The 17,451-nt window shown below is 33.4% G+C and overlaps 6 protein-coding genes across 17 annotated transcripts; 2 read left to right on the top strand and 4 right to left on the bottom strand.

Annotated features, from left to right (window-relative positions):
* Window positions 1-1,955: 1,955 nt before the first annotated feature.
* Emc4 (ER membrane protein complex subunit 4) lies at window positions 1,956-3,828 on the bottom strand. Its single transcript, XM_076442534.1, has 3 exons — window positions 3,687-3,828; window positions 3,032-3,303; window positions 1,956-2,258 (listed from the first exon to the last, which is right to left on the bottom strand). Exons 1-3 carry the CDS (start codon window positions 3,743-3,745, stop codon window positions 2,062-2,064), a joined length of 528 nt encoding a protein of 175 aa, XP_076298649.1. The 5' UTR covers window positions 3,746-3,828; the 3' UTR covers window positions 1,956-2,061.
* LOC143217859 (EF-hand domain-containing family member B) lies at window positions 3,297-6,298 on the top strand. Its single transcript, XM_076442516.1, has 10 exons — window positions 3,297-4,284; window positions 4,353-4,502; window positions 4,572-4,752; window positions 4,831-4,954; window positions 5,017-5,190; window positions 5,252-5,468; window positions 5,525-5,717; window positions 5,798-5,875; window positions 5,954-6,057; window positions 6,116-6,298. Exons 1-10 carry the CDS (start codon window positions 4,210-4,212, stop codon window positions 6,296-6,298), a joined length of 1,479 nt encoding a protein of 492 aa, XP_076298631.1. The 5' UTR covers window positions 3,297-4,209.
* Window positions 3,686-7,686, bottom strand: Mpp6 (M-phase phosphoprotein 6). The gene is made up of 5 exons (XM_076442535.1): window positions 7,610-7,686; window positions 6,975-7,049; window positions 6,795-6,895; window positions 6,401-6,726; window positions 3,686-6,368 (listed from the first exon to the last, which is right to left on the bottom strand). Exons 2-4 carry the CDS (start codon window positions 7,020-7,022, stop codon window positions 6,426-6,428), a joined length of 450 nt encoding a protein of 149 aa, XP_076298650.1. The 5' UTR covers window positions 7,023-7,049; window positions 7,610-7,686; the 3' UTR covers window positions 3,686-6,368; window positions 6,401-6,425.
* Window positions 7,511-10,047, bottom strand: Mic26-27 (MICOS complex subunit 26/27). 2 transcript variants are annotated; one of them, XM_076442530.1, is made up of 6 exons: window positions 9,906-10,047; window positions 9,593-9,774; window positions 9,359-9,483; window positions 8,382-8,615; window positions 8,176-8,300; window positions 7,511-7,688 (listed from the first exon to the last, which is right to left on the bottom strand). In XM_076442530.1, exons 1-6 carry the CDS (start codon window positions 9,918-9,920, stop codon window positions 7,647-7,649), a joined length of 723 nt encoding a protein of 240 aa, XP_076298645.1. In that variant the 5' UTR covers window positions 9,921-10,047; the 3' UTR covers window positions 7,511-7,646. The 2 variants fall into 2 exon arrangements, with proteins under 2 accessions (XP_076298645.1, XP_076298647.1); XM_076442532.1 differs by having other exon boundaries at window positions 9,593-9,765.
* Window positions 10,048-10,519: 472 nt separating this feature from the next.
* On the bottom strand, window positions 10,520-13,198 carry Wwox (WW domain-containing oxidoreductase). 4 transcript variants are annotated; one of them, XM_076442527.1, is made up of 9 exons: window positions 13,167-13,198; window positions 12,989-13,072; window positions 12,495-12,650; window positions 12,342-12,406; window positions 12,031-12,267; window positions 11,775-11,967; window positions 11,528-11,713; window positions 11,201-11,456; window positions 10,520-10,831 (listed from the first exon to the last, which is right to left on the bottom strand). In XM_076442527.1, exons 3-9 carry the CDS (start codon window positions 12,587-12,589, stop codon window positions 10,622-10,624), a joined length of 1,242 nt encoding a protein of 413 aa, XP_076298642.1. In that variant the 5' UTR covers window positions 12,590-12,650; window positions 12,989-13,072; window positions 13,167-13,198; the 3' UTR covers window positions 10,520-10,621. The 4 variants fall into 4 exon arrangements, with proteins under 4 accessions (XP_076298642.1, XP_076298643.1, XP_076298644.1 ...); XM_076442528.1 differs by lacking the exon at window positions 13,167-13,198 and having other exon boundaries at window positions 12,989-13,145; XM_076442529.1 differs by lacking the exons at window positions 12,989-13,072; window positions 13,167-13,198 and having other exon boundaries at window positions 12,500-12,786.
* On the top strand, window positions 13,193-17,082 carry Dlic (dynein light intermediate chain). Of its 8 annotated transcripts, none has more exons than XM_076442525.1 (10): window positions 13,193-13,350; window positions 13,539-13,612; window positions 13,684-13,800; window positions 14,121-14,351; window positions 14,427-14,637; window positions 14,709-14,897; window positions 14,962-15,076; window positions 15,288-15,404; window positions 16,674-16,776; window positions 16,889-17,082. In XM_076442525.1, exons 1-10 carry the CDS (start codon window positions 13,262-13,264, stop codon window positions 17,002-17,004), a joined length of 1,362 nt encoding a protein of 453 aa, XP_076298640.1. In that variant the 5' UTR covers window positions 13,193-13,261; the 3' UTR covers window positions 17,005-17,082. The 8 variants fall into 8 exon arrangements, with proteins under 8 accessions (XP_076298640.1, XP_076298637.1, XP_076298639.1 ...); XM_076442522.1 differs by having other exon boundaries at window positions 16,674-16,806; XM_076442524.1 differs by having other exon boundaries at window positions 16,653-16,776.
* The last annotated feature ends 369 nt before the right edge of the window (window positions 17,083-17,451 follow it).

Genomic DNA, 17,451 nt, shown 5'->3' with positions numbered 1-17,451 from the left:
CGAACTTGTTTAAACGATGCTTAAAGTGACAATGACACAAAACATGTTTATCAAAATAGATATTGAATTTTTTAAAAAGCTAAGTTGCTTTGGTCAGTACAGATTAGTTAACAAAAGAGTTTATCCGGTTTTCTTCATACATATATAAATGTGCTATCATTCCCGAATGTCGACTTACTCTCTTGTTCTTGATCGTGCAATGAAATCTCCGCGATACCGTTAAGTCCAAAGAATATACATAATTGGGAGCTTCAAGTATCTTTGAACTCGATGGACATGAGTGAAGCATACTCAGTGTCCTCTTTATCATCATCAACCAGCAATTATTATAATTTTTCATTTATTTTTTACTTATTTTCAAAGCTGTTGTTTCAACAACCTAAAATCTAATATAAAAAATTGAATTGAATTCAAAATTGTGTTTAATTATTTTCTTTAATTCATTCAAATTTTGATTTTTTATTTCATTCAAAGCCTAAAATTGGATGCAATAAAATTATTCTCAATGAATTAATGTAATTTAGTTATTTTCAATTATTCATTTATTTGAATGATGTGTCCTGCAATGATTTAATTAATGTCTGACTTTAAAACCTCTACGGCACTAAACAATTGTATAACAACTAAGTGCAATACTTTTTAATGTAAATGTGAATGTAGCTTCTTCTTTTTCTAACTTTTGTTTGCCACCAAAGATAACGTAAGCATTTAGGATTGCCGCGATAAAGGAGGACACCGTGTGTACAGAAAATCTTATTGTTGTTCTCTGTCCTGCTTTCTCCCGCAATTATTTCCGGTACATAAAAACCTGCAGCCTAGGCGTCGTGAATCATATGAATTCTTCAAACATTATTTCACACTGTATTGTACTAAATAATAATAACAATTAATTTCTTAAAGATCCATAAAAATAGTTTTGTCACTAATTAAAGTAACACCTATCGTACAATTACGAAAAAAATTAAATATCAATTAAGATACTTAAATATATAATTTACAATGCTGCAATATGTGTTATATTAAATACATACAGTAAACATTTTCTATAATTCAACAATTCGAAATACTATAATTTACTATACTAAAATTGGGCTATATGCTCGAAGGAATTCGAATTCAAATATTTGGCATTTGAAATTCCCGCCTAATTTACACGCACCAGAAGCGCTGCGCACAGCAATAAGCACGTCCTGCTCCGTTCTCCCAACAAAGATGCAATTTCAACGCGTAATTATTTAGTGTTTTGTATATACTATTCTGATACTATCTGGAACTACATAAATGACGTTTACGAAGGTGATCGTGTAGCTGGATTCTTGTTTGAACTGTTTTTCACAAACAGTTGATTCAGCGTAATTTAACTGAATTAATTAGCGATAGTAATTTAAAATTCTCATATATAATTTCTTTAGAACAGTAAACAATTCGATCGTCATATGGAAATATATGTTATCAGTGATTGATTCTGCGTAAAATGCAAAGTCTAATAAAATCTGCATCATCGTTCGATCAATATTTAGGTTTATGATCTAAGAGGAAGAAAAACTGTAATTAAGTATCAGTAAACAACTGCCATTAGAAAAATGATTAAGGCTGTGGTATGTTACAATAATCATTTTCATGCAATTGTATTTTGAATCGAAGAAAGTACTAAACTGTTACATTTTCTTTTAGGTTACCTTTGGTCTGGGTGTGTACGCTGGCATGTACATTAGCCAAAACTATGAAGTAGGTTCTTAATATAAAATTATCTAACGATTTGAATCATTCAAACTTATTATAATGATCATTTTTCTAGGTGCCTCGTGTGGATGATCCTTCCAAGATCATTCAACGGTTGAAAGAAATAGCAGACGAATACAAAAAGAAATAATTCAACTAAAGACTTGTATTATGCTTACTTTGCAGAATGAGTGTTGGACAAATATGTACAGAAGTATGTGATAGTCACAATATATAGTATTTTTCGATTTTATTTTAATAAAACATTTTTATGAAATGTGTCGAACTGTAATCCACACAAATGGTACAATATACCTAAGTTCACAACAGTTCTCTGCGTCATACGTATATGAATCCACCACCAGAATATTCCAACCGAGCCTGTGGCTCTACAAATGCCAGCCAGTCTGAAGCATGCGTTGGGAGCAGTCCCATCGACTGGCATTTGTACAATGCCAATGCCATGTTTACCAACTGACCCAAGAAGTAAACGAACTTCTGACCGAAAGCATGAGTTCCCTCTATGACCTTAAACGCTGTAGAAAAGTAAGAGTTAAGATATAGGAAACAATTTGAGGATAGCTTAAGTTGAATGGTTTAACCATTAAGTTTAACCATTAGGAGGTCATGGTTGATCTAACAGATGCATATAAAATGTATTCCTCATCCACGAGAAGATGGCACAAAGAAACTTGTAAGTGTCTATGCCCCACTACCTACTTCCCGTTACAAGTATTTCGCGAAAACCTGAATCGTTTTGGTAAAGGAAGCGAACAACAGCTACTCTTTGGAAGGAAATGTTATAACTAGACAACGGATTTTATGCATTTATGGCAAAGATGAGTTGGTGTAATTGAAAATAGTAGAAACGTTAGAAGAATTTTAAAATAATATATTATTATTAGACTGCGGATCTTTATGCATTTATGGCTTCTAAAAGTATTGAAAAACGGATGGAACATAAAATTTGACAGAATTTAGTACAATTTCTATTTATTTCGGATCTGCAAATGCTACTACCACTGGAAATAATATTCTATTTTATTCTACTTTCTCAAAATTTGTCTGTAAAAATTGAAAATTACATAAACATCCGCAATCTAATTATTATCAACCTATTAAACATATTAAGAAAGAAAATAATTTTCTACTTCACTTATAGAAAATAATTATTTTGCATAAAGATCCCCGTCTAGCTACAACACTTCTGTTCAAAAATATTTAGAATTAGATTTTATACGTATCCGTCAGATCAACCACAACCTCCCGAGAATTAATGATAATATTGATGTGTAATTATAACACTCACTTTGCTGGAGAGTGAACAGTGCCTTCACTGGTCTAATGATCAGCATTCCAACCATCATAATTGGGAATATTGCTATAGAGTTACCAGCCATATACATAATAAATAAATTCATTGGAACTTGTTTGAGAGGACCCAATGCAAGATCCCACGATTTTTTCATTATTAAATGATTGGAATCTGTTTCCCTAATCGATTCCGCAGCATGAAACAATGCGACTGCCGGTGTATAGCCTGGGGGTGCAGGGATGTCTGCATTTTTGTCTTGTTTGTTCCTAAAAGCCACAAATAATTAGAACATCAATGCATTTTAAGCAAAAAGTATAAAAAGTATTGAACTTAATTGTAGTCCAATTTGATTGGTTTTTTAATAATGATTTTCTGCAATATGATTGTCTATATGTACAAAAAACATGAATAAATTTCCCTAATCTTGTATTGTAGGTTTGGAGATCTACGTTTTAGTACATAAATATAAAACTGTCATTGTGTATTCGTACAAAACCTAACCTATACGGAACCTAACCTTTTAATTACGTACTTACAAATCAAAGTTTCAGAGCTTGTTAATGTTTTAAATCTTATGAAATGTTTATATCTCAACATTTACTAAATCGAATGTGAGTAATGAAAATGTTAATTAAAACAAGTTACCAACTTGTGAGCGAAGTCCAGGGCCCATTTCGATCGTTTTGTATTTTGTTTGACTGCCATCATTACCGTTGCACTGTTACATACAATTCAAAATCTGTTTAAATAATATTACTGTTTATGATCGTGTTATAATGTCGTACAAAGAGCCACGAAGCGATTATAGTATATAATGCATGACACGAACAGTCTTTCAATTTCTAATGCACATGCGCAGTGCGCAGTTGGAGCATCAATAATTGAATTGAATTTAAATTATATGTACATATTATATATAGCTCCATCAAATATTATAATAAAATTATTACTTGCACAGCATAATGTAGCAAAAGTAATTTTTTAGAAGTACCGCGAAATACTATATTGATTTATTTATATCAAATAAATCATTTTATAGGGGCCTCATTTTTAATTATTTATAAAAGAGTAAAATTATGCGCGAAACAAGAACGCGCAATTATGCAACTATGTTCTGTTTTTTATAATTTTGCTGTATTATTAGTAAATGAATTTTCTATTTTCCATGAAAGATGGAAAAATTGTGTAAACAAAATGAATGTTTCAACGAAACTCGAGAAAATAAACGTTGCATTAATAAAAAGACAGTAAGATAGGATATATTTCAAGAATATTTTTAGAAGAATTTTAATTGTTTTTGATTATTCTTTTTCAGATGAAAAATAAAAATTCTGATATTAGGGAATGTTTCATGGAATATTCTTTGGAAGACAAAGTTGAAGCCTTGAAACGCATGCTTGACTATAATGAGAAAAAAGCAGAAAATGCATTGGTGCATAGTGGCACAGCTAAAAGTACTGCTGGTGTAAGATAATAATCAATTCATATGATACAATATAATAAACAATTAATACACGATAAGATGTAATTTAAGGTAAAGGAATGTTTGCAAGCAGACCAAGAATCACAGTTCCAAACCCTAATTTATGAACTAAGAAACACTGTGATGAACAGCTACTGGAACAAAGAAGTTGGCAAAACACATTACCAAACTCCAAACCTTCCGATTGGCATGAACCCATGGGAAACAATCTTCGGGAAGAAAACTAAATTTGGTACAAAGCTCTAACACCTGCCATTAAATCTTTACAAAATATATTTTTAACAACAGCTGTATATGTCCCAATAATTAGAGACATCCATGATTGAATTGCTTCAGGCAAAAGCAAACCAAATGGATATTTTGAATCCAGATATTCTGGAAATGTATAAGAAAAGCCATAACAGTTACCTGCCCGCAGAGCAAATTAAAAGAAAGTATGGAATAATAAAATGAAAAATGCTTTATGTATTTGCTACTTCTTCGATTATACTTCTAGCTATAAGCAACCATTCGATCAAAATTTTCGTTTTGGAAAATACCATAATACAGATAATAATGGTACGAGGGTAAAAAAACTGCTAACATGGATCCGTTCTCCTCCTTCTGTGCTTGTTAATCCCATCCTAGCTGATTATAAACAGCGTACACATGATCATATTGGAAAAGTAAGGTAATATGTGCTTACGCTAAATAAAATGTAGTATAATAATCTAAGAATGTTCTGTTTTTAGAAATTTTAAAGAAGCAGAAGTATTTATGGATATGGTTCATGGAAAGACAATCAAAAGAGAGCAAACAAATATTATCTCCGATAGTCCTGTTAATGATGATGTCATAGAACAGCAGAAGTACTTGCAGAATATAAACACTTTACGTCAGAAGTTCAAGAAACAAACCCCAGAAATTCCATTTTTAGATATTTATGAAGAGCTATCCAGTCTTGATAAAGTAATATGCATAATTATTAAGTACGCTTAATAATTAATAAATACATACCTTTATAGGATTACGTAGGAATACTGTCAGAAGACATAGTCTTTTCTGTATTAGCCAAATACAAAATGTACATAAAGAAAACATATCTAACACCGCTATTAGATCTTCTTGGGATACGTAAAGAGAACAATGTTAATTATACACAACTCCTAAATCTCTTAAATTGGAAATATGACTTTCCAACACTACCGAAAATTAAGAGTAATGCATTTTAGTATATCTTTTAAAAAGAATCTATAAAAAAAGATACTATTTACCAATAATTTTTGTTATTCTGTTAGGGACTCCTTTGGAGTGTCAGTGTTGTCACACTACATACAAAGATACAATTGGAAGTACAGAAGAAACAGATATTACGAGTTAGTATGAAGATAGTGAAATACATGATTTTTATTACTATCATTGTACTTACATTGTCTGATATGGTTATTTTGCAGAGGAAGGTGTGCATAGAACTTTGAAAGATGGAACTACGGCTTATGATCTCATTTTTCCATCTGCCTTTACCCGACATGGTCTGGGAAGAAATGATCTTACCAAAGTATGTATAAGTATGTACAAACAATCTGAGAAATAGTAACTGAAATTATTTTTTATAGCCACGGAATAAAGAAGAGATGAAAGGTATATTTGAAAATATAGGTGTTCAGTTTCCTGATAACAGTTTCAATTTACTTTGGGAAAAAGGATTGAAAAAGTATGACACGCAGAATTTATCTGTGCTAACTTTCAGAAATTTGTGCGACGAATATGACACAATGATTAATAAAGAGGATCCATAAATGTGAATTGAAGTAAATACAGTCTTTACAGAAGAACTTAACAGCTAGCAATTATATATATATATATATATATATATATATATATATATATATATATATATACTATACAAATAATTGATATTTAACACTAGTCTTGAGGTTTCAGAAACTTTGGCTTTTTCGACGTTGCTTCAGCAGATTTAATACTGTCTCTATGCGACTGCTTTTCGTATTTATGTTCAGATTTTAGTTTCTTCATGCCTTTCCAATGTTTTACCATTTGTTCATCCGAGATATCTGTTTCCTTTTTCAATTCCATCGCAACACGTTCTTTGGTTTGCTCGTGTTCCATTAATTTCTCAATCTCAGGATTCATTCCTTGGTAACTTACTCTGCCATCGATTAATTTCTCACAGAAAATATAACTAGGCTCCATGATGAATCTCTCCCTGAAATGAAAAATAAATTTAGTATAATTTTGTTTGGTAAACTAGTTATGAGTATGAAAGAAACTTACGAATCTTTCATCATACGCTTCGTCAACTCATTCCCAAAATACTCTTCACCTTCTTCTTGAAACTGTTGCTTTTCGACTTTTTCTTTTGTACGCTTCATAAACTAGAAAAACAATTTATAATTATGAATACAAAAAAAGAACAAGTTATATATTTACAACTTACAGAACTTCTCAACTTACTTTCATGTCCAATATACTTTTCGATAATTTTGCTTTGTTGGAATTCATTGTCCTCTGTTTTCAAATATAAATATACTAAAATAAATGCAATCACGGTTGAGGATCACGTATAAATAAACATAAAAATTTATGTTTCTTCGCTATCAATCGACGATTTCACTGTACATATTTAGCATGCAATGTGACAGTGATCAACCTAACCTGCACTGCAAGTATAAATAGATCGAGAACTATGTGATGGCTAGGTAATTATTTTTTGACAGTGTGAGTGTGAGTATGTAATTATGTTCTCATAACCGTTGAATCATAGAAATAGACTTTCTGTTCTATCAATATCTCGGAACAATGCTTTTTATATTTTGCGCGATAAAGTTGTGCAGTCGCAAGAATAGAAACTTGCGCGAAGAAATTGTGCAAAAAACTTTGAAAAAATGCGCAAAATTCGTATGAGAGGAATGAAGAAAATTTTGTCATGTTATTTCATTTTTTGAATAATTTTCTTCAAGGGAATTATTTATTGGATTCATTGAACAGAGTTTTCTAATAACAGATATTTTATATTTTTATTAGTACATGCAACAATTCTAGTAAATCATTGTATAATTTAATCACGTGTATGTATAAATTAGTCTTACCATGTAATATTTGCTATTTACTACTATACATCATAGTTCATTCCTTCTTCGTTTCAGATTTACTTTCAGGCGACTTTCCCTAAAATAAAAAAATTATTATCAGTACACGATAACAAATATATGAAAATCATATGATGATGAGTGAATCGTAATGGTGATTTTGCAGGACTTCAGAAAGGTGGGAGTGGAAATGGTACCTAAACAGTTATTTCCACTTAATCCACGTATTTTGACTGTTCGAATTTTGCATCTTCTCCATGTGTGGAGTTTCTGCTAATGCGATTGGATCTAGGTGTTTGGAATTGTTATCGTTATTCTGTTGAAACGTTGTTGTGCGGACTTCCAAAGCGTTTTCGTTGGGTGTTTCGAGATCTATAGTCAAAATTGTTTCAAAAAGAGTTTATCTATATGCAATTTATAATAGCCATCTCGTAAATAACTTTGAAAGTTCAAATTTAATCAATGATTAATGTACAGACATTTGTCTAGGACTGAGGATTAAATTAATTGCAACTGGGAGTACAGGAGGAATGATGCAATAATAAATCAGTGTTTTTGCATCCTACCTCCTTCATTTCAGAAATTTTTTCAAAAGGTTTTTTTATCAACTGAAAGTATTCCGATTCAAGTACACTTTTAAGTAATGGCAACTCCTTAAACGAAGTTTCCTCTTTGTTATCTCCTGGTTTAACTGAAATCATTGTCATATTCGCAAATAACGCCATTAATATTATTATTATAATGTTCGTTTTAATAGAAGAATAAAACATACCTCCGTAAATAAAGTTATAACTAATTTGTCCATAGTGCTCCACCATACTATATGCTTCCTTCGCTTCCTTTGGGAAGCAAACTACTCCAACTGCACCAGCACCTGTTGTTGTGTACAGCAATTTCTTGAAAAAACCTCCTCGGAGACCCAGTATCAGTCCTGATAAGCCTCCAATACCAACAGCTCCAACTCGTGGTAGAAAATTTGCTTGGTCTTGTAGGTAGTCAATTATATCTGCAGAAATGAAACATTATTTACTTACAAGTAGACAGTGGATCTTTATGCAAAATAAAAATTTTGTATCTAAATTACAACAAACTGGAGTGAAATAAAAATTCATTTTCCTTAATAAGTTTAACAGGTTGAAATTAATATAACAGTATTTTTAAATACTGTTCTAAATCTACCCATTTTTGTCATAAATGCATAAAATCCGCTGTCTATATACAAGTGTATTGTTAGACAGAAATACAAACAGAGCTGAGTAAAATTTTAAAGAAAAAATATTTCAAATTCTTTTAAATTAATTTTTAATAATTGTTGTTCTGCAATTCAAATAACATACAAGTTACGAATAAGAGAAAAAATAAATCGAATTCTTACTATTTTGAGAATTCTTCAAATAAAATACTACTTTAAAAGCTTTTTCTAACAAATCAAATATTTTATTATTAAAAGTGCACGTATGATATCAAATAAAATAGACTATTTACTAATTCAGCATTTAAAATATTGGGTTGGAACGAAAGTTTGTAAATTAAAATTGAAAGCTAAAATTCAGATATTGATTCATAGATTTATTCAATAAATCTCTCCTCTTCTATTAATTTTTATCATTTTCGAGGTAACTTCTCGTGTTATTGAATAAATATATGAATAAATACCTTAACTTTATCTTTGATTATTAATTTGAAAATGCTACGAACTTTCTTTCCAATCCAATAGTATTTCACCTAGCTCTGATTACAAGTACCTACAATTAAAATTATCTATAGCTGCAGAAACTTGCTGCGAGACACCGTCAGTCACATGTCTGAGCCCTTGCAATTGTACACGCACTTTGCGGATGTTCTCCTCGACTACTGATGGAGGATGCTCTGTGCTAGAAAAGATTATACATAACATACAACATGATTTATTATTTAATGTGGCAAACGTTTTTTAAGAGGAATCAAAATGCATTTGTCGATATGAAATTACTTGCGCTTTACCATGGCATCTGTTTAGAATACCCAGCATCTGTGGAGTAAATGGGCAGCTCAGATGGTTTTATCAGATTCGTTGACTGTGCTTCGGAGGAGCATGGTTTTGGCTGCTCCTCTGTTGGATTAACAGGTTTCACGACTGGCACTGCAGCACACAGTCCGCACGGCATCAAGAATTTCTTGAAAAACTTCATATAAATATTTATTTAATTGTGGTTTTTACATTTCTAAGAAGAATTTATAGACAATGTACCACGTTTTACTGATGATACATAGATTTTAATCGACGTAATGGATATTTATATAACCATGTAATTACCATTGTCCGCTGCATTTTACACGGAATTTGTTCGAATAATCACTCTTAAGTAGAATTTACACTTCATTCATAAATAAAATGAAATATTCACGGGAATATTGGATTTCATTCAGCAGAAATGAAACTTTTGCTAACATGTAATCCGACAGACGAAAGTTTTGGCATGTTTCGTAAGTGAACGCCCCCTAACGTTCATTTCGAAACAATATATTTATATTCAAAAATGTTTAAATAAACACGACAGGAATTTGCTATGACGATAACCTTCAACAGTAATGCTGAAGAAAATTAAATCAAAATTGTATTATCTGTAATTGATCATTGAAATTTTACTTTTACACCGGTTCTGCCGAATTCCATTAAAACACCCGGTTGATGATCATCACAACGATGCACCGGTTCCCTGCAAGTTATGTCTTTACCGAAAATAGTGCCGACAGTAGATTCTAAAAATTTGTGCACATAATTATGCATAATGATTTCCCGAAACAATTTAGTTGCTGTAAATCGTGGCTGTAAATGATAAAAAAATTTTCACATTTCGTTGATCCTAAAAGTATTGAATGAGGCCCTTGAATGCGCGAGATTGTATTGTTTTCACGTTAATCAGTTACTTGTTTGATGACAAATCTTTATTCACATTCTAGAAAATTACAAATTAATTTCTTATTATCGATAGCATCTTTCTCGTTCAATATTATATTTTACAGCCCATTTTATTTGAGTGACGCAGTTTCCCAAAGCTTGTCCTTTTTCATGATATTTACAATCATTTCTTGGCTAACAGACCACAATCTTGATGCAAGCGCGGGATCCTGTGTAGCGTTCGATGGCTCGCACCGATAGCAATTGTTGAAATAAACTCCTGTTAGGCCTTCCAATTCTGGAGCGGTCGCACAGAAGACTTGAGTGCTTGCCGCTTGTTGCTGAAAAATTCATTTTACGTTACGGGGGTAGTCTCATTTCCAGGATAGAAGATCAATCTAGGCCGCGATCGCCCTCAAAAGTCCTATTTTTACGTTTACAAGGCGAAATTTGCATTATTCTATTATTATAGCTACATGCGCAGTTGTATGCTTCCAAATAATGTAAATTACGCCTCGTAAACGTAAAAATAGTAGTTTTGAGGGTGAACGTGGATTGACCTTTTATCTAGCACTTTCGACTACTGAGAAACTCCATCTTTGTATTATCAAGAAATGAGAAGGCGCATCCCGCACCCTTGCAATTCTGGAAACGAGCCTACCCCCTTAATTCCCACAAAAGTTCAGACTTCGGGTAAATAAGTTCCCTACCAATGATTTTGTGAACGGTCTCACTAGCATGAACAGGATTCGCATCATCCAGGAGTGACGTGCCAAGGAAGATGAAACCAGATTGCCAGGGTGACAACTAAATACACTGACAGTGGTCCAACGTCTTGCCAATTCTTGTGCGAATAAAGTATTGCACAATTTAGAGTCATTGTATGCTGCCATAAACCAATATTTATATGCAGGGGGAGACAGTGTCTGTTTATGAAAGTCTTCGACTGTCTGAAGCGATGAGAACCTATTGAGAAACATTCATTAAAATTTCATACAATTTTTCGTGAGATAATTCAGAAATTTTTCGAGTACAACCTGTGGGATTCACTAGATACTACCACTACTCTAGAGTTACGGCAACTCCGAATTGGTTGCTCCAGCAAAAGGGTGAAATAAAAATGGGAAAGATGATTCACTTGGAATGTCGATTCGTAACCATCCTTGGTGAGCTCATAGTTTTTTGCAAAGACTCCAGCATTCAGTATCAATATATTAAGAGTTCTGAAAGTATAAACTATAGAAACCTGTAACCAAATAAATTTTTTAACAATGCGAAATTTACTTGTATTTTTGCTTGAACTTCTCAGCAGCTTCTTTAACACTGTGCAACGAAGACAAATCTAATTCCAGTATCTCACAACTATTATCCATTTCTTTATGGATCTTTTGTATTGCCTCTTCACCCTTCTTCACATCTCGGCAAGCTAAAATCACTTTGCAACCATGCAAAGCTAATGATCTAGCAGTCTCGAATCCTATAAGAGTGACATTACGCTACTATTTAGTGTATACACTAAAGTAATTGTTATTATTCTTACCTATGCCCGTATTAGCTCCCGTGACAATGGCAATCTTGTCTCGCAGATCTCGACCATATAATACGGCCAAGGCTGTGCTCCTCCCATCGAAGCGTTGTCGTACAGGTTGAGAGGATGCTCCATATTCAGTAGCAAATGCCAGGCGTGGATCAGTGTACGTTGTTATTTGGTTCGTCTGGTCGAAAAATAATACATTGCCATCTTCTGTTACACGCCTCTCCCAGCCAGTTGGTAATTCTTATTAACAAATGGTATTAGAAAATTTCTATGAAATGATTTATGATAATTTATAAGTCCATTTAGTGGTATACCTCCTTCTATGATTTTTTGACGACCAGTCCTGGGATGTGTCCATTGCGTGCCTTTCGTGTAATGACTAAAAGAATATTGCAATTATTCTAACGAATTTTCTACGAAAAATCAGTGATGTAATAAATTGTAATATTTATGGAAAATTGATTTACTTTACATAATAAACGTTTCCATCATTAGTTGTCATTTCCTCCCAACCGGGAGGCAACTCATCTTCGCTGTCAGATTCATTTAAAATGCCTACCATCTTTCTTAATCACTATGTAACGTCTTTACATCAAATTATTGCTCCAATTGTTTAGAGTCCGCTAAAAAACATTTTACAATTTGCAACAAAATTTCTGATAAAGTACAAAACTTTTGGGTTAGGTTCGCAATTCAAATTGTCATTTTAAATTGAAAACGTCATGTCATAACAGTGATGAGATATTGTGCGCTTTCCACGCGCAACGCGCAAGCGCGAAAATTTTAGCGTCAGTAACGTACAAAGTTGTACTAAAATAGGGTACCTTCGTCACTCCGATTAATTTCACATTTATGATTTGATTTCGAAATATGAATAATGTATAACATGTATATACACAACTATAATAATATATAACACACTACAACTATATAATATATAGGTTTTGCACTCCAAACTCACCCTTTTGCAAATCAATTTCACCTTTTCGTAAATGAAATTTATCCTTTTGCAAATCAATTTCATTCTTTTGTAAATCAATTTCGACTATTTACAAATAAAGTATTTTTAAGTAAGTGTTTATAAAAGAGATCAAATCAGACGTATATGTATAAAATTAATTCAGAATTCTACAACTTACATTTCATTTTGAATGAAGTTGGCTGCACACCGCGCAACGAGTGCTACGACTCGATCATATCATAATCGATTAGACTCATCCTGTCAAAAACAGTCATGGCAGCGACAGCGATTGACATAATGTTGCAGAGCAATGGGTTTCAGGCGAAGAAAAAGGAGGATCCAAACAATAAAGACAATTTGTGGTACGTTCGTAAAATTCATTCCTGCTAATACTATAACTCATTGCGTTCACATATTCATAAATACGTCTAACACTTTACACACGCTTATCTTGACATATCCTTTTAAGTGTCACACATTATATTCGTTTCCAAGATCGTGTTTAGAATTTTTAATTATCTCGAATTATGATGGTTTTTGATTTTTGCAGGTCCTCTATTTTGGCTGAGGTACAGAACAGTGGGAACAACAAATTGCCATCGAACAAGAACATTCTTGTGTTAGGTGTGAACACAATTTCCATAATTACTGCAATGTTAATAAAATATGTCTAGTAAACATTCATTTATTTGTAGGGGACAACGAAAGTGGAAAGACTACTCTTATTGCAAAATTACAAGGTGTAGAGGACCCAAAGAAGGGTTCTGGTTTGGAGTTTGCGTACATCGATGTGAGAGATGACTATAGAGATGGTAATATTAATTCAATATTAACACGTTGAGGGTAGACTCGTTTCCACGATTCTCATTTTTCGATAATCCAAAGATGGGGTTTTTCAGTAGTCAAAAGCTCTAGATGAAAGATTTAGGTTACAGTCGCCCTTAGAAGTCATATTTTTACATTTACGAGGTGTAATTTGCATTATTTGGAAGTATAAAGCTGCGCATGTGGCTATTTTCATAAAGCTGCTTATATAGGGAGAGCTGAAATGGTGTGGCGTTTAACATGTACATAGCACTCTCACGAAAATTAGCATATTAAAACCAGAAGCTCTAAATAATCTTTTCTTTAGACCAAACAAGATTATCTGTGTGGATTTTGGATGGAGATCCAGGGCATGCGAATCTTTTGAGGTTTGCGCTGAATGCAGAAAGATTTCCACACACTCTTGTCATGTTGGTGGCTGCTATGACGACACCATGGGATATTCTCTATCAGTTACAATCCTGGGCTGCGCTCCTAGGGGATCATATCGATAAATTGCCTCTAGATAACGATACTAGACAACGGTGCAGACAGTTTAGTAAGCAGATTGTTACAATATGTGTTACATTAATAAACTTAATTTGAAACACTTGAATGTTTCTTTATTGGTTAGATGTTAAGAAGTGGCAAGATTATACAGAGCCAGGAGACGAATTGGATCCTGGTAGTCCTCTGAGACGCACCAGTCGCAACCTAGATGATGAAACAATTGACAATTTACCACTACCGGAGGCAGTACTCACAACAAACTTGGGTCTCGATGTTGTTGTTGTTATTACAAAAACTGATTACATGACCACCCTAGAAAAAGAGCACGACTACAAGTGAGATTATAATACTTGAAAATTAAAGCCATCGAAATTCAAAGAAATCTATAATTGTTTAATTATTTTAGGGATGAACATTTTGATTTTATGCAACAGTGGATACGTCGATTCTGCTTACAGTATGGTGCAGGACTATTTTACACGTCAGCGAAGGAGGACAAGAACTGTGATCTATTGTACAAATACCTTACACACAGAATTTATTCTTTACCATTTAGAACACCTGCTTTAGTGGTCGAGAAGGATGCAGTTCTAATGTACATACCATCCTTTATTATAATTCTCGTGTTCAGCATAGCATTAATTATTATTTCATTACAGTCCAGCTGGTTGGGACAATATGAAGAAGATCAGTATTCTCCATGAGAACTTGCAATCAATGAAACCTGATGACTATTACAGAGATGTTATAGCACAGCCGCCGATTAACAGAAGAGTGCGTATACAGCGGAACATTGTCCAACATTTGTTAGACAGTGTTATTTGAGATTACTATGAAAAAGAGAATTAATTATCGCTAGAAATGTGCGAGAACCCGAAAATCCCGGGTCGGGACGGGTTCTTGAAAGCTGCAAGATTCTCGAATATATTCTTTATATTTTCGGGTTCTCGCATAGCTCTAATTATCACATATTTTTGTGAGACAGTGTGTTGCAAGGGAAGTGGAAGTGCAAGCCGAAGAGGAGCAATCGTTTCTAGCAAAGCAGCAGATCGAATTGCTAGGCTTGAGAGATCCAACCCGCTCTCCAACATTGAGGAATCAGGCAAGCACAGGACCGGTGATTCAGGTTATACCATTTATAATTGGAGCATGCTTCTCATGTTATACACAGTTGATCGATAACCATCCAGCGTTGAAAAACAATGTTTTTGTGGCTAATGTATACAGTGGTATCATGAGTATGGTCACCGTACTCTTCCCCTGTAACAAGCAATGCTTACTTGCATCAAGATACATTTGATCTAGACATTCTTAGTACATTGAACATGTTTAATGAATTTCATTTAATTTTTTGAGTGAATGCAGCTTTTTTTCATAAAACTTCATGGTTAGCTTCTCGTTCATTAAAAATCACTGTATGTCGTTCATTTTCATATACGTTACTAATTCATCTTGATGTGACTGCATCGTTTAATGTTTGTACTTCGTAACTATACACTCAAAGTACAGTTTAGTTTTAACGAAGTTAATTAAACACAGTGCGAGTCAGTTGGAGGCAGAAACATTTTTTGGAACTGTTAGTTACTTCAAGAAAATGTTTCGGATAAAAGTTGTGCAATTTTTTGGGGCAATTTGCTAAACGGAATCATAGATTTTTCGATGTACTGAAACATCCATTGTTTTAAAAGATATTTCGATTTCAAAATGGCCCGATATCTTTTACTTACAATGAAATATTTCTCCTGTGAAAGAGTATTCGATTTTTATCTGAAACATTCATCGTTGTCGCTAACAGTTTTGAAAATATTCAAGCGTGTACATCCTGTGTATAGAATTTGTTTGATTAATACATACAGTTGCTCGAATTAATATTCGGACGCTCTAAAAAAGACGATAACTTTTTAAATATTGTACTATACGATTTGAACTTTTTTGGAAAGCCAGAGCAGTTAGTTTACTGCAAGATGTGAACAAATTTTTTTCTAAAAATAGCAATAGATCAGAATTGTAGAAAAAAAATACTAAAAGTTGCATTTTACAACTTTTTTATGTGGGCCTATATCAAAAATTTAAAAAGTACATTTTGTAGATCTGATCTAAAAAATTTCTTTTCACATCTTGTGCTAAACTAATTGCTCTAGCTTCCCAAAAAATTTAAAATCGTATAGTACAATATTTTAAAAGTTATCGTCGTTTTTAGAGCATCTAAATATTAATTCGGGTAACTGTAGTTTGTACGACCGCTAAATGCTTTAACACTTGAAAGCATGTTCTAATCAATGTGGTATGATCTGTCATGGGTATGTGACAGAGAATACGATTCGGCAAACATTAAATTCTTATCGCGTAGGTCGCTTCTCCAAATAAAAAGCTGGATCCAAAAGCAACTGGAACTTCTCAGTCTGGTGAGGGTATTTTAGCGAACTTCTTCAACTCGCTGCTCCATAAGAAGATTGGATCACCTGGATCACCAGGTAGTGTAGGCACAAGTCCAATAAAAATTGGTAAATATAGTTTACTGTAATGCATTGCGATTGTAATCAAGAGCTTTTTAATTTTACACGTTTATTTTCATTCTTATTTTAGATTCTCCTCCAGTGGAAAAATCAGCCGTGTCGAATGACGCAGCGGTGGAGTTGGATCGTCTCACTAGAACCAAGAAACTCTCCCCTCCTAATTTGAATTCGTCGTCTGATTGTTGAGGAAACTAAAGTTCCTTGGACGACATTTATTATTGTATATTCACTATAAAATATTAGGATAAATCAAAAATAATTTCCGATTTTGTGTTTTGAATTTCTTGTAGAACACTTGATAATCGATATTCGCTGAATCAACGTTAATATTCTTAGAGCCCGTCCAGACACGACGGAAACCGCGCGGACCTTATTTACATTGGCGTCTATGGATTCGTTCACACGTAACCGCGCGGTCTAGAGATCCGCGCGGCTGCCGCCTCTGAACCGCAGGAAATCAATTCCGCGCGATTTCCATCTTCGTCCTGAACCACTGAACTAAAACTTTGCCCCTCTCCTGCATGTCCGCACGGTTAACGCTTCATCCTGTACGACTGTCAATTTTGACGCGGTTCAAATCGCGCGGATTCCGCCGTACCTGAACGGGCCCTTAATTTATACTTGTCCGCGGAA

This window comes from Lasioglossum baleicum, chromosome 18 (genome assembly GCF_051020765.1).
Source record: "Lasioglossum baleicum chromosome 18, iyLasBale1, whole genome shotgun sequence".
Lineage (NCBI taxonomy): Eukaryota > Metazoa > Arthropoda > Insecta > Hymenoptera > Halictidae > Lasioglossum > Lasioglossum baleicum.
The sequence above is the reverse complement of the archived record's forward strand: the minus strand, read 5'-3'. Positions and strand labels throughout refer to the sequence as shown.